At 45.8% G+C, this 24,126-nt stretch overlaps 1 protein-coding gene across 1 annotated transcript in view; it reads right to left on the bottom strand.

The window, feature by feature from the left end:
- Positions 1-24,126, bottom strand: part of ADAMTS12 (ADAM metallopeptidase with thrombospondin type 1 motif 12) — a 405,749-nt gene that overhangs the window by 75,419 nt on the left and 306,204 nt on the right. Inside the window, exon 15 of the mRNA XM_083151803.1 lies at positions 23,696-23,822. Coding sequence (XP_083007929.1) covers positions 23,696-23,822 — 127 coding nt within the window. The remainder of the gene's footprint in view (positions 1-23,695; positions 23,823-24,126) is intronic.

Below are 24,126 nucleotides of genomic sequence, written 5' to 3'. Positions count from 1 at the left end.
TCCCTGTCCCCCCTGAAGGGTGGGCAAGCCTCCCTCATTTAGCAGGGCCATATCAGCCCTTGCACAACCTCCCTCTGCCGGTCAAATACCGGCATTTGTGGTTCTTTGGAAGAGGCGGGGCTAAAATGCATTTAGTACCACCCCTTCCCCAAAGATCCACGAATCACGGCTGTCACGGACCCACCGGTCGCCTGCTCCGATACGTCAATCTGAGCAGCGCCGGCCGTGACTGGGGTTCACTCAGGACACTCGGGTCCTTTCCTTGAGGTACACTGCCACCAGCCAAAACCTGATTTTAGCGCCTGAAACTGCGCAAGGGGTGGCTTGGCTCGCCCCTGATCACACAATACAAGATAACAATGGTAACGTTTTCCAGCCTTTCTCTTCTGAGGCTAATGAGTCTTAGGAACACAGAACCAGAACTGGGAATATGTATTATTTATTCCTAGAAATACTACAGAGCTTTAAACAAAATGGTTACAAGACATTACAATGATTTTAAAAGTACACACAACGATTAAATGCAATTTCAGAGATAAAATAAAAAGAAAAAAATGACAGAACCTATCTTACACTTAAATACAGATCCTGACGTGGGGGGGTTCTCCACAAGAAATCTCTCGTCGCCTACAGCCTGTTTGCTAGACCCCCAGGTAGTGACACTGACTATAGGGAGAAAGGTCTTAGTTATACCTTGCAGACTCCCTCATCCCTCCCACCCTTGGGATTCCACTCTTTCCATGCTGAAGGAGTGTGGAAGGTCCCTGGCAATGTATCTTCTACAGTCTGCTGTTTTCAAAGTGATTGATCCTCCTTCCTTGCATAGCAGACCCACTGATAAGAGATGTGAAGGAAGGGGACAAACTCTAACCTCTTCTCCTGGACCATGGTTTATGAGGGGCTCAGATCTTATCTTACATCCTAACTCCGGAGGAGTCCACAGATGTCACACTGAGGGAATACAGGCCTCAAACTCAAACCAGGGTCACCTACAGTTTACATACAAGACATGTCCTGATCCCAATACTCACAGGAGACATAACTATTACACCAATATCAGACATACATTCACCGGACAGATAATCATAACAGGAGGCATACGTTAATTTGATCGATCACCTGATCTGATCGTTACAACGGTATTTAGAGGAATGGGGGTGGGGCTTAATGACTGCTTCTCCCAGAAGAGGAGACACAATTTAGGTAAGTATGAGGTATTAGCGGGGGCATAACTAGAAGAGCATTGTGGGCCCCAAAGCAGCTGCATCCCCTGTACCCTCTAGAGCCACGCCACAGGGTAATAGCCAGCTGCAAGGAGGCCGGAGAGAATCGGAGGATCACACCTGTACTGTGTAAAGAAAATGTTCAAAAAATATTGCAAATTTATTTGTAATATAAAATATTTACATTTGTTTAATTATCAAACAAACTCTGTTGCTCGAAGCCAAGCCAAAATTCCCTTTTGTGTTACTGGTATATTCCCTCCTGTAACTAGGACAGGGAGAATGTGCTACCTACTGTATGCATATTATATTCAGCTGTGTATAAGACCCTTAATGCTTCCTACTTTACACAAGCCATTAAATAATGATTACATTTGGTCGAAATTAAAAAACTCCCCAGCGTCCAAGACAAAACGTGTTGACCACTTACAGTGCTCTCTTAAGATGTGCGCATACATTATCCTTGGAAGCGCACGTCTTTACCAAAGATTTCTCTTAGGATCCCATGTGCGTTCCCATGTATCTTTTGCTAAATCTTATGATCTTTCATGCAGCTCGTAAGATCAGAAGATTTAGAAAAAGATCTGCGGGAGCGCGCATCCGACCTATATTGGCCGATTTTGGACCGATTATCAGTAAAAAACACCCGTTTTTTTTGGTAGGCAATCGACCAATAGGCAAAAAAAAAAGGTGTGTGGGGGCACCTTTAGAAATGCAAATGCAGGTAGGAAGTGCATACCACCCACTGCCTGCATACCAATAACTGCCTGCACACCACCCACTAGGGGGGGGGGGGGGGTTTCTGGTTGCCTTGATTTATGACAGAAATAGCAATGCAATGTAAGGGACAGAGCAGAGCTGCTATACATGCCTAGTGTACCAGCCTATTCTACCACATTTTGAGCCCTGAAACAGTGCAATGGACCAGAGAGTAGCTGCCAGGAGGAAGAGACAGGAGTCTTACCATGAAGTGGGAGATTGTGATCTTAGAAAGTGCAGTACTGTTCTATAAAGTGTGTGCAATTATTTATTATGATATGTTTTAACATTTCTTGACCACTTATCTTATTTAAATGATTGAAACAGCCTATACTATTGACCATCTGTACTGTTAAATATTAATACCGTTTCATACAGTATCCAGTGTATAAAAAGGCCAATTTTTAAGGCTGTTACTGCTCCCCCAGACTTTCGTACTTACTCCAATGTGCTGCAGAGTGGGAGATTTTGGATTACATTTGGAAACCCCCCTCTAAAAATCCTGCATTTGCCAATGTGCCTGGATACCACCCCCTGCCTGCATACCACCCCCTGCCTGTATACCACCCCCTGCCTGCATACCACCTGCTGCCTGTATACCACCCCTGCCTGCACACCACCTGTCTGCACACCACCTCCTGCCTGCATACCACCCCTGCCTGCACACCACCTCCTGCATACCAACCCCTGCCTGCACACCACTTCCTGCATACCACCCCCTGCCTGCATACCAACCCCTGTCTGTATACCATCTCTGCCTACATACCACCCCATGCATGTTTTTCACCCTCTGCATGTATACCAACCCCTTCATGTATACCAACCATCTGTGCTGAAGACCGCATGAGATCCATAGTGAATCAAGCCCAAGGTTAATATTTAACATTGTGTCTGAAAGCGCAAACGGTACTTATGTATTAGCCGGGCTCCCGGTTACGCTATGCTGACAACGTACCTTAGGCTAGCCGGGCGCCCTGCCAATATGTGAAGGGTGGGCGGTGGGTTTATAGTTACTGAATATGTGAAGGGCGGGTGGCGGGTTTATACTTACTGCTCGGTGGGCTTAAGGGCAGAGGGCAAGCGGGTGGCGGGTTTATACTTACTGCTCGGTGGGCTTAAGGGCGGCAGGCGAGCAGAGGGGGATACAGCCGGCGGGGGTGAGCGGCAGCAATGTACATCATTGAGCATACTGCCGCCGGGGGAGTATCACATGTTTTCCCTGCTCCCCCAGAGGCACTACGCTAATTGCGTACATTGCTGCCGCCGGGCACAGAGTGCCGGAGGAGGGGAACGCTGGCCGCGGGAACATCGTTGAGGGTAAGTATTAATGCACTACACACACACAACACAATCATATCCCCACTATCCACGTCATACCCCCATTATCCACGTGGGTGTGGAGTCAATTTTATAAAGTGTGGCGAGCGCAGCGAGCCCCCGAGGCCGAAGTGTGGCGAGCGCAGCGAGCCCCGCTTCGTGGTCGGTGGCTCGCCACACTTTATAAAATCAACTACACACCCATGTGGATAATGGTGGTATGACGTGGATAGTGGGGATATGATCCATTATGTATTAGAACAGCTCCAGTTACGTAAATCACGTAGTTTACGTAGCCAGCATAGTGGTGTATTGGTATTCTCAATACACCACTATGCAAACTACATAATGGGCTTCCTGCTAATACATAAGTACCGCGCAAACATCCATTTTTGTTTTATTTGGGCTCATTTATCAAAATGGATTTCCTATCATTTGCTTGCACACACACACACAAAAAAAAAAAGAATCCAGGCTAAAAAAAAGAAATGTAATGTAAATGTCTGAGATTCCATTTCTTGTCTTCCATTTATTATTATAATTGTTTGCAGTATACAGTAACCTCACAAAGCTGCAGGAATCTCAGAGTATTATCAGTGTTATCAGAGAGCCTGCGTGAGACCTAATGATATTGTGCGATAAGAAGCTGCACTGACAGTCTCCTGAGTTCCATTATAAAACTCATATCTCCGACACTGCTGTACACTACAGTCGTAGACAATCAAGCATGGCATGTATAATAAATCTGTACAAGATAAAATAAATGTGGGATTCTAATGTGGTTTAGGATTCTAAAAGAAAAAAAGGTGAATTTATTTAGCAGTAAATTTTTGCTAAATAAATCGGAGCCTGTTCAGCCGTCACTTAAAAACGCCATTTGGAGAGTCAGCGTCTGATTGAATGCTAGCAGGAGATTAAATATCTCAGCGGGTCGCAAAATAAGTGAAACACTATTTTATTTATAATGTGAAAACACCAGTACAAGGCATTACTCGGCTCCATAAATAGACCAGATAGCTAGTTAATCACGCTAAAGAGATTGCTGCTGAAAGTTGATGTAAAATCCCAATTTTTAACCACACGACCGTTCTGCAGCTGTAAGCAAGGCTTTAAGATCGGGGACGGAATAAGGGCCACATGGGCCTGAGGTTAAAAATGTTTAAGGGCCTATACTGAGAAATGGTGGAGCTGTTACTAGTGCTGTATGAGTGAGACCAGTTCCATGTGGGTGGGAACAGTGGTGTGTGGGCGTGACAAGAGCCATGTGGGCGTGTCCTCCTCCTACACTATCAGCCCCAATTTTTATGGGACAGCCCCGGAGGAGCAATACGAGGGGCAAATAAGATAGCAATGGAGAAGGATGTCAGAAAGTTACGGAGGAAAATGAGACTTAATGGCAAATTTTTATCTCCTCTGTGACAGGGCCGTCTTAACAGCATTGTAGGTCCCGGGCAAAGCAATGGATTTGGGCCCCCTACACCTGCGGCCTGCATACCACCTCCTGCACACACACCCCCTCATGCCTGCACATTACCTCCTGCTTGCACATCACCTCCTGCCTGCATACCACCCCGTCTGCTTACCATCCCCCTGCGTGCATACTATTCCTCTGCCTACTTACCACCCCTGCCAGCATACCACTTCATGCCTGCACACCACCTCCTGCCTGCATACCTGCTTCTTCCTACATGCCACCTCCTGACTGTATACCATTCCCCTGCCTACGTACTACCCCCTGCCTGCATACCACCTCCTGCCTGCACACCTGCTTCTGCCTACAAACTGTACCATCTCCTGCCTGCATACCATTCCCCTGCCTACTTACCACCCCCTGCCTGTATACCACCTCCTGCCTGCACACCTGCTTCTGCCTATATACCACCTCCTGCCTGTATACCATTCCCCTGCCTGCATACCACCCACTGTCTGCACACCACCTCCTGCCTGCATACCATTCCCCTGCCTACTTACCACCCCCTGCCTGCATACCACCCCCTAACTGCATACCACCTCCTGACTGCATACCACCCCCTGCCTGCACACCACCTTCTGCCTGCATACCACCCACTGCCTGCACACCACCTGCTGCCTACATACCACACCATGCCTGCACACCACTTGCTGCCTACATACCACCCCTGCCTGCATACCACCCCCTGCCTGCACACCTGCTTCTGCCTACATACCATCTCCTGCCTGCATACCATCTCCTGCCTGCATACGACCCCCTGCCTACTTACCACCAACTGCCTGCATACGACCCCCTGCCTGCACACCACCTCCTGCCTGCATACCACCCCCTGCCTGCACACCACCTCCTGCCTGCATACCACCTCCTGCCTGCATACCATCTCCTGCCTGCATACCACCTCCTGCCTGCACACCTGCTTCTGCCTACATACCACCTCCTTCCTGTATACCCCCCCGTGGCTGCACACCACCTCCTGCCTGCATACCACCCCCTGCCTGCACACCTGCTTCTGCCTACATACCACCTCCTGCCTGCATACCATTCCCCTGCCTACTTACCACCCCCTGCCTGCACACCACCTCCTGCCTGCATACCACCCCCTGCCTGCACACCACCTCCTGCCTGCATACCAACCCCTGCCTGCACACCACCTCCTGCCTGCATACCACCCCCTGCCTGCACACCACCTGCTGCCTACATACCACATCATGCCTGCATACCATCTCCTGCCTGCACACCACATCCTGCCTGCACACCACCCCCTGCCTGCATACCATTCCCCTGCCTGCATACCACCCCCTGCCTGCATACCACCCCCTGCCTGCACACCTGCTTCTGCCTACATACCATCTCCTGCCTGCATACCATTCCCCTGCCTGCATACCACCCCCTGCCTGCATACCACCCCCTGCCTGCACACCTGCTTCTGCCTACATACCATCTCCTGCCTGCATACCATTTCCCTGCCTGCATACGACCCCCTGCCTGCACACCTGCTTCTGCCTACATACCATCTCCTGCCTGCATACCATTCCCCTGCCTGCATACGACCCCCTGCCTACTTACCACCCCCTGCCTGCATACGACCCACTGTCTGCATACGACCCCCTGCCTGCACACCACCTCCTGCCTGCATACCATCTCCTGCCTGCATACCACCTCCTGCCTGCACACCTGCTTCTGCCTACACACCACCTCCTGCCTATATACCACCCCCTGGCTGCACACCACCTCCTGCCTGCATACCACCCCCTGCCTGCACACCTGTTTCTGCCTATGTACCACCCCCTGCCTGCATACCAACCACAGTCTGCACACCACCTCCTGCCTGCATACCACCTCCTGCCTGCATACCATCTCCTGCCTGCATACCACTCCTGCCTGCATACCACCTCCTGCCTGCATACCATTCCCCTGCCTACTTACCACCCCCTGCCTGCACACCACCTCCTGCCTGCATACCACCCCCTGCCTGCACACTACCTCCTGCCTGCATACCACCCCCTGCCTGCAACCCACCTGCTGCCTACATACCACACCATGCCTGCACACCACCTGCTGCCTACATACCACCCCCTGCCTGCATACCACCCCCTGCCTGCACACCTGCTTCTGCCTACATACCATCTCCTGCCTGCATACCATTCCCCTGCCTACTTACCACCCCCTGCCTGCATACAACCCCCTGCCTACTTACCACCCCCTGTCTGCATATGACCCCCTGCCTACTTACCCCCCCTGCCTGCACACCACCTCCTGCCTGCATACCACCCCCTGCCTGCACACCACCTCCTGCCTGCATACCACCCCCTGCCTGCACACCACCTCCTGCCTGCATACCACCCCATGCCTGCACACCAACTCCTGCCTGCATACCACCCCCTGCCTGCACACCACCTCCTGCCTGCATACCACCCTCTGCCTGCATACCACCCCCTGCCTGCATACCACCCCCTGCCTGCACATCACCTCCTGCCTGCACACCACCCCCTGCCTGCATACCACCCCCTGCCTGCACACCACCTCCTGCCTGCACACCACCTCCTGCCTGCATACCACCCCCTGCCTGCATACCACCCCCTGCCTGCACATCACCTCCTGCCTGCACACCACCCCCTGCCTGCATACCACCCCCTAAATGTTTAAGGGCCTATACTGAGAAGTGGTGGAGCTGTTACTAGTGCTGTATGAGTGAGACCAGTTCCATGTGGGTGGGACCAGTGGTGTCCTCCTACACTATCAGCCCCAATTTTGGTGGGACAGCCCTGAAGGAGCAATAACAGAGCTATCCAGGGGCCAATAAGACGGCAATGGTGAAGGGTATCAGAAAGTTATGGAGGAAAATGAGACTTAATGGAAAACTTTGATCTCCTCTGTGACAGCAGCATTGTGGGCCCCGGGCAAAGCAATGCATTGTGGGCCCCTACACACCCATTAACCCTTTGAGTGTGAACATCTCTATGAGAGATGTTCAAAATACCCAAATGCCAGCGTCACTCACATTTGTTATATAGATGCAAATAAAAAAAATTTGTAATTTTTTTTTATATTTCCTACAGTATGTAATTCACTTTGCACTCAAAGGGTTAAGGGAAAAAAAATACAAAATGTACAACATGCCCCTCCTGTGGTTTTGTGCCATCTGTCCACTTGTTTCCATACAGTTAATAGCTGTCAACACTCTGATTGGTGGATAGTATCAGCCATCCACCAATCAGCAAGCTGATATCCATTCGCTGTCTGGCTGCAGGATAGGAAGCAGGAAGAGAAAGCTCTCTGGTTGCTCTGTTTGTGTGTGATTTACAATCAGAGCAACCAGGCATCTTTCTCTACTGCCTCCCAAAAAAGCTCAGGAGGCCGGAGTCCACAACCCAGTGTACCGCAGCTCGAAGGCCCCTGGAATTTGAGGGCCCATGTGCAGCTGCCCATTGAATCCATATGTTAAGATGTCCCTGCTCTGTGAGAGAAGTACTTTGAGAATGAAGGGAGAAGCAACACAGCAACAGAGCTTGAAAAGAAGTAAAAGGTAATGGCTCCTCTAGTGCCTTCTAGTGGCAAGTACTGGTACCATTGGTTGCCCACTGCACCCTTGCTAGACTTTATTTTGAAGTCTAATCTACTGTAGTAAAACAACACTCTATTGGCTAGTAACAAAGCAGGTTTCCCAATGTGATGCCTACGGTGCAGCAATATAGCCAAATGTAAACCTTGTAGTGGTCCATCATTTACATGCCTATCATCAGGATAGGGCAGTTCTAGGGCCACGTGAGCTGTACAACAGCATGCTGCGCCTCCAGCCAGGACTACTGTCTCTTTCAGACAGTATTCCATGCTATCTGGTTATCCACATGGAATACTGTTGAAAATGTCCAACCCAAAATGGCAACCACCTAAGAGGAGACACTTCTAAAGGATGGTAATATGAGGTGATCTTTTTGGGAGGAACATTTACTTCAGGGTTGCTTACCCTCCCGGTTCGGCGGGAGGGTCCTGAAATCGGGTCCCCCTCCCAGCCCCCTGGAAAGGCAACCCTCCTGCATTGCCGTCTATCTCCTGAACCGCCCCTCGGCGAGGGGGGGGGGGGGGGGGGCGCGGGTCAAATGATGCAATCACGGCATTTTAGCTTGAAATACTGGCATTGCACAGCGGGGGCGGGGCTTAAATGCAGCAATTGCTCTAGACACACCCCCAATAGAGCAGTACAACCATGACTCCACCCCCCAACCCTTTCCCCCTCCCAGCGATGGCCCCGCCCCCTACTTCACAGAGCTGGCTGCCCTCTCCAGGAGAGGGCAGCCTAAAAGTCGGCAACTATTATTTACTTTACAAAGCCAGTGGGAGGAGCAGCAGCAGCATGATGAAACAACAGCTGTTAACGATAAGGTAGTGTCTCAATTGTACGGGGCACTACTATATGAGGGATGCTGCATAATGTTTTGTCAGGGGAAATACTGGGTGAGCCATAATATGGTGCAAGGGGCATTACTGTGTGGGGCATAATATAGTGTAAGGGGAATTACAGTGTGGAGCATAATTTGACACAAGGGAAATTACTGTGTGGGGCATAATTTTGTGCACAGGGCATTAGTACCAGCTACAGGTAGATGGCACTGCAGAAAACTACTGGCACTAGAGGGAGCTAGGACTACAGGTAGCTGGCACTACAGGAATATTGTACTGCAGGGAACTGGCACTACAGGGAGCTGGTACTAAAGGGAACTGGTACTAGGAAGCTGGCACTACAGGTAGATGGCACTGCAGCAAACTGGCACCACAGGGAGCTAGGACTACAAGCCTATGGCCGGCACTGTCCCTATTTTCGCTATATGTGTGTGTGTGTGTGTGTGTGGGGGGGGGGGGGGCAATTCCCTTTCTGGCACAGGGTGCCAAAATGTCTAGGTACGACACTGTGTACACTACTGGTATCTGGCTATTCTATCATTCATCAATTTCCTTTACTTGAAACTAGCTTTCAAAATATATCAAGGACGGCAAAACAGTCAATTAAAAGTGTTTGTTATCGCATGGAACAAGTGGGCAATACTCAATTTCCCCAGCCTCAGAAATGTTCAACTCACCAAGAAACTTAAACAAGAACAATTCAAAATTCCCATTCAGCCTTGATAAGCTGTCAGACAGTGATTAGATGCACTGGGGTTTCTTCTTGGCAGTGTATGTTAGAATAGAGACATCCCATCCACAAAAGTACATCACAAATATACTGAGATGTTTGTCCCTGTGAACAACGCAAAAAGTTTCCAGAATGACCCAATTCATGCCTAGCTCCGGAACGGTCAGCATGGGAACAGGAACGTCAGCTTCTAATCAGCTCATTTAATCTAGTTGCTGGAAATAGCTTTTATTAAAATACTGCACCAATTATTATTTTTTTATGATTGTTAAATAATAATGTATGCAGGGTAGCCGAGAGGTATGCCGGGCCCCGGTAAAATGTTGGGGGCGTGACCACCTCCCGTGATTAGGCCACACCCCCAAAATATTTAAGGTGGGTGCAGTGGTGTAGCTAGGTTTGGGGCGCCCTACCCGCCGTTAATGGGGGGCGCCTACCCCCCTCCCCACCGGCCTCCCCCCTACCCTCCCCGGCCGCCCGTGCCCCCCCCCATCGCCGCAGGCTTACCTGTCTGCACCTCCCGGCTCCCCTCCTGGCTTCAATTAATTCTATGCAGACGGACCACGATAAAATGGCCGCCCCCATACCGCAGACAGTTTCAGAGAACTGTCTGCTTTATGGGGTGGCCATTTTATCGTGGTCCGTCTCCAAAGCATTGATTGAAGCCAGGAGGGGAGCCGGGACGCGCAGACAGGTAAGCCTGTGGGGGATGGGGGGTGTGGGCATTACTATAGCACCGCAGCCCCCCGGCTGCCCCACATGCACAGCGCCCCCCGTGACCGTGGGGGCTGCGGTGCTATAGTTACACCACTGGGTGGGTGAAAAAACTCTCTAAAGCTGACGTGCCCCCCCCCCAACCCCACCCCAGCAGCCGCAGCAGCACACACCTACATCATGTGCTGTGCTGACAGTAGGCTCAGCATAAGCTCACACGTTGAGTGAGATGCTCATGCTGGGCCTGCTGTCAGCACAGCACATGCTGTAGGTGTGTGCTGCTGCTGCCCGGGAGGGACCGAGGGGAAGGGGGGGGGGGGGGGTGGTCAGACCAGGGCCCCCACTGTGCCCCTCCAGCATGCCTGGGCCCGGGTGACATGTCGACCTAGACCCAAGTCGACCTTTCTGCATGTCGACCTAATGGTGTCGACCCAATGCTTGTTGACCTAACTGCTGTAGACCTAATGATCCATACCCTTTTAAACAGAGAAAGGATGTATTAAATAAAACATTTTTTGAAACAAGCCTCTTTTTAAAGCCATAAACATAAAAAAATATATATATCTATTTTTTCATAATAACGTTCCATTAAACTCCAGTCTGTTTCCTCTATTTATCATTAGAGTATTATTTAAGGAATACCAGACTTCAGCGCTCTGCTGCCTAAACCACTGCGGGGTTCTCCTTGTTTTACACCCAGTACACCCCGTATCTCACTAGGCTCGTCTGTCTGCCTAACATATCACATCTACAAGTAATGGAACATCCGTTTCGGTTTAATTTAATGCTGATCAAAGTTGATACCTTGAATACAAATGAACTACATTCATAATCAACCTGACTTCGTTTTACCCTCTCTACCTTTTTTTTTAAGCATCAAACACAATTTTCTTTTTAATGTCTAGAGAAACCTGTCTAATTAAAAATATCCCTGCACGTATTATGTAAGCTGTGCCTAAGCTTCCCGCTTTGCTGGCGCTAAGAGAACCAATAACTGATTAAATGTATCAGGTAAGGATATTTCTACATTTCCACCTCACTGGAAATTTCACAGCACTAAAAGTTTAATGAGATATCTGGCGCGTGGCGTATAGATAAATAATGAACAGCTTTGAGACATGACAGTTTATAATTTTGGAATGTTGGAATTCTCTGTCTAGGAAGCGATAATTAGACCGTTGTAGGCGACCCTGTTATATACATCGCCATCTGCTCGTATTGTTAAGGGTGTAGTAAATGTAAAATAATGGAAAATTATTCATGCTGTTGACTCCTGGTTAGACAGAGGCAGCGCACCGCCGGATTCCAGCGCTTCATAAATGTCTCCTTAAAATTCAGTACTTATGAGATTAATTCTGTGTCTACAAACACTAATGTGATTCAAGTGCGGCTTTTTCTGGCTCCAGATTTTAACCCTGTGTTTATTAATTGAAAAAAAAAAAAAAACAAGCGATGAGCAGCGATGTCGGATTGAGGGGACAGCACAGAGGAGAAAATGATTTCTACACATTGGATGGAACCATATCGTCATTGGATAAACATACTATGGATGAAAACGGTTTATTTACTGTAGTGTAGAGTTTCTGGAAAAGCTTAGTGCGAGTCCACATCATAGTTACCTCCCCTCCTGCATTCTGCAGGAGACTCCCTGAAATAGCAGCAATCTCCCTCTCTCCCTCATTGGTCTAGCAATCTCCCTCATGTCACCTAGCCCAAATTACACTGTTACACCATAATTACATCCCCTCCTGCATTCTGCGGGAGACTCCCGGACATAACAGCAATCTTCCGCTCTCCCTCATTAGTCTAGCAATCTCCATCATGTCACCTAACCCACATTACACTGTTACACCATAGTTACCTCCCCTACTGCATTCTGCAGGAGACTCCCTGAAATAGCAGCAATCTCCCTCTCTCCCTCATTGGTCTAGCAATCTCCCTCATGTCACCTAGCCCAAATTACACTGTTACACCATAATTACATCCCCTCCTGCATTCTGCGGGAGACTCCCGGACATAACAGCAATCTTCCGCTCTCCCTCATTAGTCTAGCAATCTCCATCATGTCACCTAACCCACATTACACTGTTACATCATAGTTACCTCCCCTCCTGCATTCTGCAGGAGACTCCCTGACATAGCAGCAATCTCCCTTTCTCCCTCATTGGTCTAGCAATCTCCCTCATGTCACCTAGCCCAAATTACACTGTTACACCATAATTACCTCCCCTCCTGCATTCTGCAGGAGACTCCCTGACATAGCAGTAATCTCCCTTTCTCCCTCATTGGTCTAGCAATCTCCCTCATGTCACCTAGCCCAAATTACACTGTTACACCATAATTACCTCCCCTCCTGCATTCTGCAGGAGACTCCCTGACATAGCAGCAATCTCCCTCTCTCCCTCATTAGTCTAGAAAATCATTACATTGTTAAATTTTTTGGGGGAAAAGGAATGAGAGATAGATACATTTATATTGAATCATCAGCACCATTTCCCAGCACTTTACTAAGTATAGTGGGGGTTATTCTGTTTGTGGTACAGTGGGACCGTATACGGGCGGATCGGGTTTTTTCTTCTACGCATGCGTAACTTTCGCAATGCGCATGTGCGGCGACCGCACACCGCTCACGGACGGGTCTCTCCATGCGAAAAAACCTCTCTGCAAGAACACGGTGATTGTGGGCGGCATGTGGGTGTTTTTATGGGAGCGGCCGGAATAATGAGGAAAACTGGGCGTAAACATGGGCGTACACGGGGGTGTGCACACAAAATGCACAGTGCCACAACCGCCTCGATCGGCGAACGCACCATGCATTTTGCCCCAAAAACAGGCGGATGCCAAAGATAGTTCTAGACCACCCCTAGAGATACTGTATGAGAGCGGACGCCTGGGTCTGCTAATTAACGCTGATGACTAGTCACACACATACACCTGAATGTAATAAGCAATGCTGCAGCCTATTAAGTGAAAACCATTATTTCACTACCTGCAAACCACACACAGCCCTCAAACACATTGGAAGCTTATCTTTCTATACTTCAACATGTAAAGGTTGGTTTAATTTTAGGTAATATTCATTCTAATACCTGGTTATATATGTCAAGGTAGTTATTTTATAACCATCTACACCCATTCAGAAAGTGTTTTTGTATACTTTAAAAAGCAGGACACTCAATTCACAGGAGTCGACATGTGTCAACTCTTTCACTGTAACACAAACATACCAGTTTTTTATTATGAAAAAGACACATAAACCATGTCTAAGAGCAACAATGATGTTTTTGGACTCTCTCTACTTGCAATGGTGGAGCAATGTCCTAAGGCCATGGCCACTATTTTGCACACAATCTGTATATTTTTTCCCAAGAACATGCATTATGCACTTTCATATCTACTATGTGCACTGTGGCGTACGCTCAGATATACGGAAGGTGTCGGTGGGAAAACGGACGAGATCCGTCCGTGCACTGTGGCGTACGCTCTGATGTACGCCAGGTATCGGTGGCTAAGAGGGAGATCTGTCCATACACTGTGGCGTACGCTCAAGTGTACGCCACTCCCCATTGTCGGTGCCTGTGACCGTCCATGTGCGGCTGTTCTGTGGGCGGACTTTCGCTCACCGCGAGCGTACACAAAACGTACAGTGTGATGGACCGTACGTACGTTTCACCGACCTAACCAGAATAAGGCCCAGTATCTCTTACTAACCGCTTTGGGGCTCATTTACATTTGAATAAAATTCATTTAAAAAGATCCCTCTCAGATGTAGCAGTACACACCCACGCTTCTAGGTGCCACGTCCACAATCTCTTCTCATAATCTCTCCACATATGGAACTAGCCACGCCCTTTGGGTGGAGCATGACACGCCCCCTCAATGGGGCGCTGTCTAAAAGTCTACTACCAACTATAATCTCCCTAAAATTAGTTTTCAAATGTAGGCAAGTATGGTCCACATGTTATAGAGCTCATGTCTTCATTTTCAGATGTTTGTTACTGTACTTTGTCCCTCAGTCTGATCCGCTTGTCAGCTTAGCCAGCAGTTGTTGCGCTACCTGCAAATCTCCGCCCCCCCCCGCAACCCTGTGAGGGGATGTGTTATGAAAAACCCCTCCCCTCGCATGTACCCGCTGTCCGGGTTTACTATCGGGTGCACTTAGCATTCCTCCGGTCAGGATACCATTGTGCAGTATACTGAAACCGGTATGCCGGCTGCCTTCAGAAGACCGGAGATTTCAAAGAGGTCAGGATGCCGATGCCAGAATACTGACAATAGCACCCAAATAAGTGAGTATGCAGGGAGTTGGCATCTGGGGAGGAGTGGGGGGAGGGGTTAGGTTTAGGCACAATTGGAAGGGATTAGGGATGGGTTAGGGTGCAAGGTGTGGAGGCAGGGAGGTGAGGAAGGCTACGGTTAAGCTGAGAGTAAGGGGGGTCAGGTTTAGCCATTTAGAAAGGGGACTAGACTGCGGGGCGGGGGTTAGTACACAAGAAAGACAATTATTTGGATATGACCTTTTGCGCTGTACCTTCGCTGAGGGATATAGAGGAGAATGAGGGTCACCTCCCCTCACCAGACAGAAGACAATTGTAAAGAAAGAATTTACCAATTTATCCCCTAAGCGCTGATACCAAAAGGATCCTTTTCCTCTCAGATGGTTTGCCCAAAATAAAGAGAAAAGGAGTACAATAGTGCATTACAGTTATACACACAAATTTAGGAAAATAAAATCCACAGAATTGTTTAAGGATTTGACTCGTACCCTTTCTTTATGTCTACTATCATGTAGACAATAGCGTTTTGTAAGGGGGCGGTCACGTCACCGATGCATCAAGCTTGACTCTTGACCCATAAGGATAAGAAAAAAACTGGATGGTGCAATACAGTTTTATTCATTTAAAATAAACAAGTAAAAACAGCAGGAGGGACTCTCACCAGTTTGTGTGGTCCACACACGAAGATGTAGACAATAAGGTGTTATTACAAATATGGAGGGTCCCAGGCATCCCCGATAGTCTCCCAGGTTCCAGTCCCACCAAGCTGTCCTCTCCAATGGCCAACGCGTTTCGAAACACACTGTTTCTTTATCAAGGCATATGGAGACCAGCTTCCCAAACCTCTATTTATACCCCTATACATTATTCCTAATGCCAGACATGGAGTATTCCTACTTGCTAGCATAATACACATACAATATGGCACACATGCGGAATCCACTTCTTCTTTTCTTCATACTCGCGGTAAAATACCGCTACTTCCGGGTTTTTCGTTACCGCGATACCGGAAGTGACGTTTGCGGTTCAACTCGCACACTTCCGGTTCCGTCTTGCGTTCCAAACGCCGGGGATTCGTCTGCAAGATGTGCTTTTGCGTTCCAAATCCCGTTTTGCGTGTCAGGTTGTCTTGAAGCTGTATTATAGATTTCAGAGTCCCGTATCACTTTGTAGGGTTTTTGTCATATGATTCCGATTTATCATTTAAAGTGCCAGTGCAAAATATAGAAAAAAGGGGGAGGTATTAGTACGACAATAAAAGTTTAAAAATACATATAAAATGCATATAAAAATCCAGTCTAAAATACAATAAAGTATATACTAAAAAGCTTTTTGGAGAATATACAAAAAATATGTGCAAAGAATAGAATAGACAGAATGGGGTTTACATGAACCATTTAAGCTCGAAGTCTTTATTAAGACCTTCTGGTAGCAGAGTATTGAAGTTAAAAATCATTGACATTTCATTTTTTGCTAACTTGGAGCTTAAGTCTCCCCCCCTCCTGTTTTGTTCTACTTTTTTTAATATATAAAAGTTTTTTATGCCACTGACATCACAGTTATGAGCCAATTTAAAGTGGGACGAAAGTGCATGTACTTCTAAACCTTTTTTAATGTTACGTACATGTTCACCCATTCTGACCTTAAAGGCTCTGCTTGTTCTTCCAATGTAGAATTTGGAACATGTGCACTCAATGGCATAAATAACATTACAGGAATGGCATGTTACAAAATCCCCGATGTTATGTTTTTTGCCATTGATCATTATTTCTGTGATCTTTGAACCAAAGGTATTTTTCACATTTTTGCACCCAATGCAGGCCCCGCATCTATAAAACCCCACAGAGGTAATAGATGATTTTTTCGGGGAGATTGGGTGCAAATTTTTTACTAATTTGGTTTTAAGGTTAGGTGTTCTTCTGAAGACACACTTAGGATTGTCAGGAATCTCTTTGCCTATAATTGGATGTTTTTTCAATATGTTCCAGTGTTTACCAATTATTATTTTTACTTCTTTGTGTTGAGATGAAAAATTGGTAGTGAAGGACCATTTGAAGTTGTCATTTTTATTACATTGGTTTTCTTTTGGCTTAAATAATATTTCTCTATCGAGATCTTCTACTATTGCCAGTGATTGATTAACCTTTGCAACTTCATATCCGCTTTTGATAAAACGGTCCTTCATGTCATTAGCTTGTTTCTGGAATATACTTTGTTCTGTGCAGTTTCTGCGTAGGCGTTTGAATTGCCCGGCTGGAATTGTCTCTAACCATCTATCCAAATGGCATCTATTTCTACTGATGTAGGCTTGTGAATCAGTAGGTTTAATGTAGTTTTTTGTTTTCAATACATGATCTTCGACATAGATTACGATATCCAAAAAGCTAACATGGTCTTGACTTATGTTAAAAGTTAATTTAATACCCTTATCATTCTCATTAAGGTATTGGCAGAAGGATTCCAGGTTTTCTCGGTCTCCCCTCCAGATGAAGAGGATATCATCGATATAGCGCCGCCAGGACACCAGGCCTGCCCCATATGGGTGGTGGGACCATACTTGATCGGTCTCCCACTCACCCATAAAGATGTTGGCATAGCTTGGGGCAAACCTGGTGCCCATGGCGGTGCCCCTCTTCTGCATATAATAGTCCTCTTTAAATAGAAAGTAATTATTATATAGGATCAGTTCTATGGCCTCTACAATGAAGGACTGGAGATCTTTGTTCATCTCTGATCTTAATAATGCTCTTTTACTGGCCTCTATACCTTGTCTGTGTTCGATTATGGTATAGAGGGACGTAACGTCCGCTGTAACCAGAAAACAATCATCTTGCCATTCAATAGTTTTGAGGAATTTGATGACGTCAGTTGTATCCTTTAAATGGGATTGATTTTTAAGGACCAGAGGTTGGAGTTGTACATCGATATAAAGTGACAAATTGGAAGTTACAGAGTCCACCCCTGAGATAATGGGTCTCCCGGGGGGACATGTTGGATTTTTGTGAACTTTGGGGAGGACATAGATTGTGGGTACAATAGGGTATTCTATATTTAAGAATTTGAATTCATCTTCTGTTATGATAGATTTTTTGTGGTATTTTTCAGTAAGAATTTTCAGTAGATCACTGATTTTTTGGGTCGGATCTATCCTCAATTTCTTATAAGTTTCGCCATCTTCTAATTGTCTTATTATTTCCTTCTCATAATCACTTTTATTGAGGAGGACTATGCCCCCCCCCCCTTGTCACTGGGTTTTATTACTAGATTTTTGTCCTCTTGTAAGGATTTGAGTCCTTTTCTTTCTTTGAACGTCAAGTTCTTATTCTTAATTTGATTATCTAGTTGTTTTATCTCATCCATAACTAGAGTATTAAATGAATCTAAAAAACATCCCTTTAGGTATGATGGATAGAATTTTGATTTTTGTTTAAAACAGACGTCATTTGGGTTATACTCCTCCTAATCCTTGTCATGAAAAAAAGATTAATAAAAATCTTCAACCTCAGTGACCACCTCTTATTACAAAAGGAACGTGCACTTTTAGAAAATGGACTTAAATTTTGTCCTTCAACTACTATGAATCAATTTGATTTTTTTATTGATTTACAAAAAATTTTAAGGAAATTGACCCTTAGAAAAAATTTTCATGACAAGGATCAGGAGGAGTATAACCCAAATGACGTCTGTTTTAAAAAAAAAATCAAAATTCTATCCATCATACCTAAAGGGATGTTTTTTAGATTCATTCAATACTCTAGTTATGGATGAGATAAAACAACTAGATAATCAAATTAAGAATAAGAACTTGACGTTCAAAGAAAGAAAAGGACTCAAATCCTTACAAGAGGACAAAAATCTAGTAATAAAACCCAGTGACAAGGGGGGGGGGCATAGTCCTCCTCAATAAAAGTGATTATGAGAAGGAAATAATAAGACAATTAGAAGATGGGGAAACTTATAAGAAATTGAGGATAGATCCGACCCAAAAAATCAGTGATCTACTGAAAATTCTTACTGAAAAATACCACAAAAAATCTATCATAACAGAAGATGAATTCAAATTCTTAAATATAGAATACCCTATTGTACCCACAATCTATGTCCTCCCCAAAGTTCACAAAAATCCAACATGTCCCCCCGGGAGACCCATTATCTCAGAGGTGGACTCTGTAACTTCCAATTTGTCACTTTATATCGATGTACAACTCCAACCTCTGGTCCTTAAAAATCAATCCCATTTAAAGGATACAACTGACGTCATCAAATTCCTCAAAACTATTGAATGGCAAGATGATTGTTTTCTGGTTACAGCGGACGTTACGTCCCTCTATACCATAATCGAACACAGACAAGGTATAGAGGCCAGTAAAAGAGCATTATTAAGATCAGAGATGAACAAAGATCTCCAGTCCTTCATTGTAGAGGCCATAGAACTGATCTTATATAATAATTACTTTCTATTTAAAGAGGACTATTATATGCAGAAGAGGGGCACCGCCATGGGCACCAGGTTTGCCCCAAGCTATGCCAACATCTTTATGGGTGAGTGGGAGACCGATCAAGTATGGTCCCACCACCCATATGGGGCAGGCCTGGTGTCCTGGCGGCGCTATATCGATGATATCCTCTTCATCTGGAGGGGAGACCGAGAAAACCTGGAATCCTTCTGCCAATACCTTAATGAGAATGATAAGGGTATTAAATTAACTTTTAACATAAGTCAAGACCATATTAGCTTTTTGGATATCGTAATCTATGTCGAAGATCATGTATTGAAAACAAAAAACTACATTAAACCTACTGATTCACAAGCCTACATCAGTAGAAATAGTTGCCATTTGGATAGATGGTTAGAGACAATTCCATCCGGGCAATTCAAACGCCTACGCAGAAACTGCACAGAACAAAGTATATTCCAGAAACAAGCTAATGACATGAAGGACCGTTTTATCAAAAGCGGATATGAAGTTGCAAAGGTTAATCAATCACTGGCAATAGTAGAAGATCTCGATAGAGAAATATTATTTAAGCCAAAAGAAAACCAATGTAATAAAAATCCACTCTTCTTTTCTTCATACTCGCGGTAAAATACCGCTACTTCCGGGTTTTTCGTTACCGCGATACCGGAAGTGACGTTTGCGGTTCAACTCGCGCACTTCCGGTTCCGTCTTGCGTTCCAAATGCCGGGGATTCGTCTGCAAGATGTGCTTTTGCGTTCCAAATCCCGTTTTGCGTGTCAGGTTGTCTTGAAGCTGTATTATAGATTTCAGAGTCCCGTATCACTTTGTGATACGGGACTCTCAACACAAAGAAGTAAAAAGAATAATTGGTAAACACTGGAACAATAATTGGTAAACACTGGAACATATTGAAAAAAGATCCAATTATAGGCAAAGAGATTCCTGACAATCCTAAGTGTGTCTTCAGAAGAACACCTAACCTTAAAACCAAATTAGTAAAAAATTTGCACCCAATCTCCCCGAAAAAATCATCTATTACCTCTGTGGGGTTTTATAGATGCGGGGCCTGCATTGGGTGCAAAAATGTGAAAAATACCTTTGGTTCAAAGATCACAGAAATAATGATCAATGGCAAAAAACATAACATCAGGGATTTTGTAACATGCCATTCCTGTAATGTTATTTATGCCATTGAGTGCACATGTTCCAAATTCTACATTGGAAGAACAAGCAGAGCCTTTAAGGTCAGAATGGGTGAACATGTACGTAACATTAAAAAAGGTTTAGAAGTACATGCACTTTCGTCCCACTTTAAATTGGCTCATAACTGTGATGTCAGTGGCATAAAAAACTTTTATATATTAAAAAAAGTAGAACAAAACAGGAGGGGGGGGAGACTTAAGCTCCAAGTTAGCAAAAAATGAAATGTCAATGATTTTTAACTTCAATACTCTGCTACCAGAAGGTCTTAATAAAGACTTCGAGCTTAAATGGTTCATGTAAACCCCATTCTGTCTATTCTATTCTTTGCACATATTTTTTGTATATTCTCCAAAAAGCTTTTTAGTATATACTTTATTGTATTTTAGACTGGATTTTTATATGCATTTTATATGTATTTTTAAACTTTTATTGTCGTACTAATACCTCCCCCTTTTTTCTATATTTTGCACTGGCACTTTAAATGATAAATCGGAATCATATGACAAAAACCCTACAAAGTGATACGGGACTCTGAAATCTATAATACAGCTTCAAGACAACCTGACACGCAAAACGGGATTTGGAACGCAAAAGCACATCTTGCAGACGAATCCCCGGCATTTGGAACGCAAGACGGAACCGGAAGTGCGCGAGTTGAACCGCAAACGTCACTTCCGGTATCGCGGTAACGAAAAACCCGGAAGTAGCGGTATTTTACCGCGAGTATGAAGAAAAGAAGAGTGGATTCCGCATGTGTGCCATATTGTATGTGTATTATGCTAGCAAGTAGGAATACTCCATGTCTGGCATTAGGAATAATGTATAGGGGTATAAATAGAGGTTTGGGAAGCTGGTCTCCATATGCCTTGATAAAGAAACAGTGTGTTTCGAAACGCGTTGGCCATTGGAGAGGACAGCTTGGTGGGACTGGAACCTGGGAGACTATCGGGGATGCCTGGGACCCTCCATATTTGTAATAACACCTTATTGTCTACATCTTCGTGTGTGGACCACACAAACTGGTGAGAGTCCCTCCTGCTGTTTTTACTTGTTTATTTTAAATGAATAAAACTGTATTGCACCATCCAGTTTTTTTCTTATCCTTATGGGTCAAGAGTCAAGCTTGATGCATCGGTGACGTGACCGCCCCCTTACAAAACGCTATTGTCTACATGATAGTAGACATAAAGAAAGGGTACGAGTCAAATCCTTAAACAATTCTGTGGATTTTATTTTCCTAAATTTGTGTGTATAACTGTAATGCACTATTGTACTCCTTTTCTCTTTATTTTGGGCAAACCATCTGAGAGGAAAAGGATCCTTTTGGCATCAGCGCTTAGGGGATAAATTGGTAAATTCTTTCTTTACAATTGTCTTCTGTCTGGTGAGGGGAGGTGACCCTCATTCTCCTCTATATCCCTCAGCGAAGGTACAGCGCAAAAGGTCATATCCAAATAATTGTCTTTCTTGTGTACTAACCCCCGCCCCGCAGTCTAGTCCCCTTTCTAAATGGCTAAACCTGACCCCCCTTACTCTCAGCTTAACCGTAGCCTTCCTCACCTCCCTGCCTCCACACCTTGCACCCTAACCCATCCCTAATCCCTTCCAATTGTGCCTAAACCTAACCCCTCCCCCCACTCCTCCCCAGATGCCAACTCCCTGCATACTCACTTATTTGGGTGCTATTGTCAGTATTCTGGCATCGGCATCCTGACCTCTTTGAAATCTCTGGTCTTCTGAAGGCAGCCGGCATACCGGTTTCGGTATACTGCACAATGGTATCCTGACCGGAGGAATGCTAAGTGCACCCGATAGTAAACCCGGACAGCGGGTACATGCGAGGGGAGGGTTTTTTCATAACACATCCCCTCACAGGGTTGCGGGGGGGGGCGGAGATTTGCAGGTAGCGCAACAACTGCTGGCTAAGCTGACAAGCGGATCAGACTGAGGGACAAAGTACAGTAACAAACATCTGAAAATGAAGACATGAGCTCTATAACATGTGGACCATACTTGCCTACATTTGAAAACTAATTTTAGGGAGATTATAGTTGGTAGTAGACTTTTAGACAGCGCCCCATTGAGGGGGCGTGTCATGCTCCACCCAAAGGGCGTGGCTAGTTCCATATGTGGAGAGATTATGAGAAGAGATTGTGGACGTGGCACTTACAAAACGCTATTGTCTACATGATAGTAGACATAAAGAAAGGGTACGAGTCAAATCCTTAAACAATTCTGTGGATTTTATTTTCCTAAATTTGTGTATATAACTGTAATGCACTATTGTTCTCCTTTTCTCTTTATTTTGGGCAAACCATCTGAGAGGAAAAGGATCCTTTTGGTATCAGCGCTTAGGGGATAAATTGGTAAATTCTTTCTTTACAATGGGGCGGGGGTTAGGTTTAGGTGGCGAGGTGCGGGGGGGGGGGGGTGGGGTTTGTTAGACACTAGCGGGGAGGGTTAGTATCAGTCTGCTGGGAGGGGAGAGGGTTGAGGGGATGCCGGGTCTTTTGACCGTCGGCTTATCGTATGCACAGTATCCGCTGATTCCACCTGACACATAGGCATATATACAATGGGTGTAGTGGGAGGGAGGAGGGGCCACATGGAATGTGCACATGGGACAATTCATTTATTAAACCCCCCTCTTCTGACAGGTTTACCAAATAATATCAGTTAGTGAGAGGCTCTGTGCGCCGACACCCTCCTCTCTGGCAACACAGTAGACTCTTGTTTTTTGGTGGTGTCTACTGCGCATATGCAGGTCTCAGTTAACATGAAGCCTGTGCTTTATCTCTTTACCCTGCACTTACACTTTATCTAGTCACTTGTTAGTGGAACAAGCCACTAAGTCATGATCAAGAACCAAGCTCATGCAGACTTACAATCTACCTTTACGTACCAGTGGAGGCTCTAGAGTAGGGGCTGCAGCATAGTTCATAATTCAAATAGGGGGAAAAACACCATCTGCGGGTGAGTCCGTTTGGAATGGCAGTTGCAGTTACTACCCTATTTTAATTTTGAATTGTGCTGCAGCCCCGCCCCCCCCCTCTTGAGTGTCCTTTGGTCAGTGCTCATGTTATCCGCAGATGCTTCATCCGAGACTGCTGATTCTCCATTCACACATACAGTATAGTTACCTTGCTGGGCAGTCCTGCAGGTTGCACTTCTTCTGCCTCGACATCGGCTGCTCATCAGGGTCACAGAGAGTGGTTTTAACAACGCCTTTTCCTTTCTTTACGCATCTGGCGATCTGTCGCTGAACACCTGATAAGATCATTTAGAAATTCAGAAACATGAAAACATCTGGATATTTATGGATTTTTTCTTGCACAGGAGAGTAAAGCAATAAAGGAACAGATGGAGGAAGGAGAAAAGGCAGAAGGCAATATAAAACCAGTTGTATGAAGGTGTAAACAAGTGTGCCCTGGCTTTTTTATGTGTGTGTGACATGCTGGAATTTATCAGAGAGCAGAGTGTTTGCAGTGACTGAGTCACAACGAAACGCGTCAACAATTCCCCTTACAACCTACTTACATAAAGAAGTAGGAAAATCAAAGGCCCTAGTTTA

Source organism: Crinia signifera, chromosome 1, assembly GCF_055691185.1.
Source record: "Crinia signifera chromosome 1, ASM5569118v1, whole genome shotgun sequence".
Classification (NCBI taxonomy): Eukaryota; Metazoa; Chordata; class Amphibia; order Anura; family Myobatrachidae; genus Crinia; species Crinia signifera.
The sequence above is the reverse complement of the archived record's forward strand: the minus strand, read 5'-3'. Positions and strand labels throughout refer to the sequence as shown.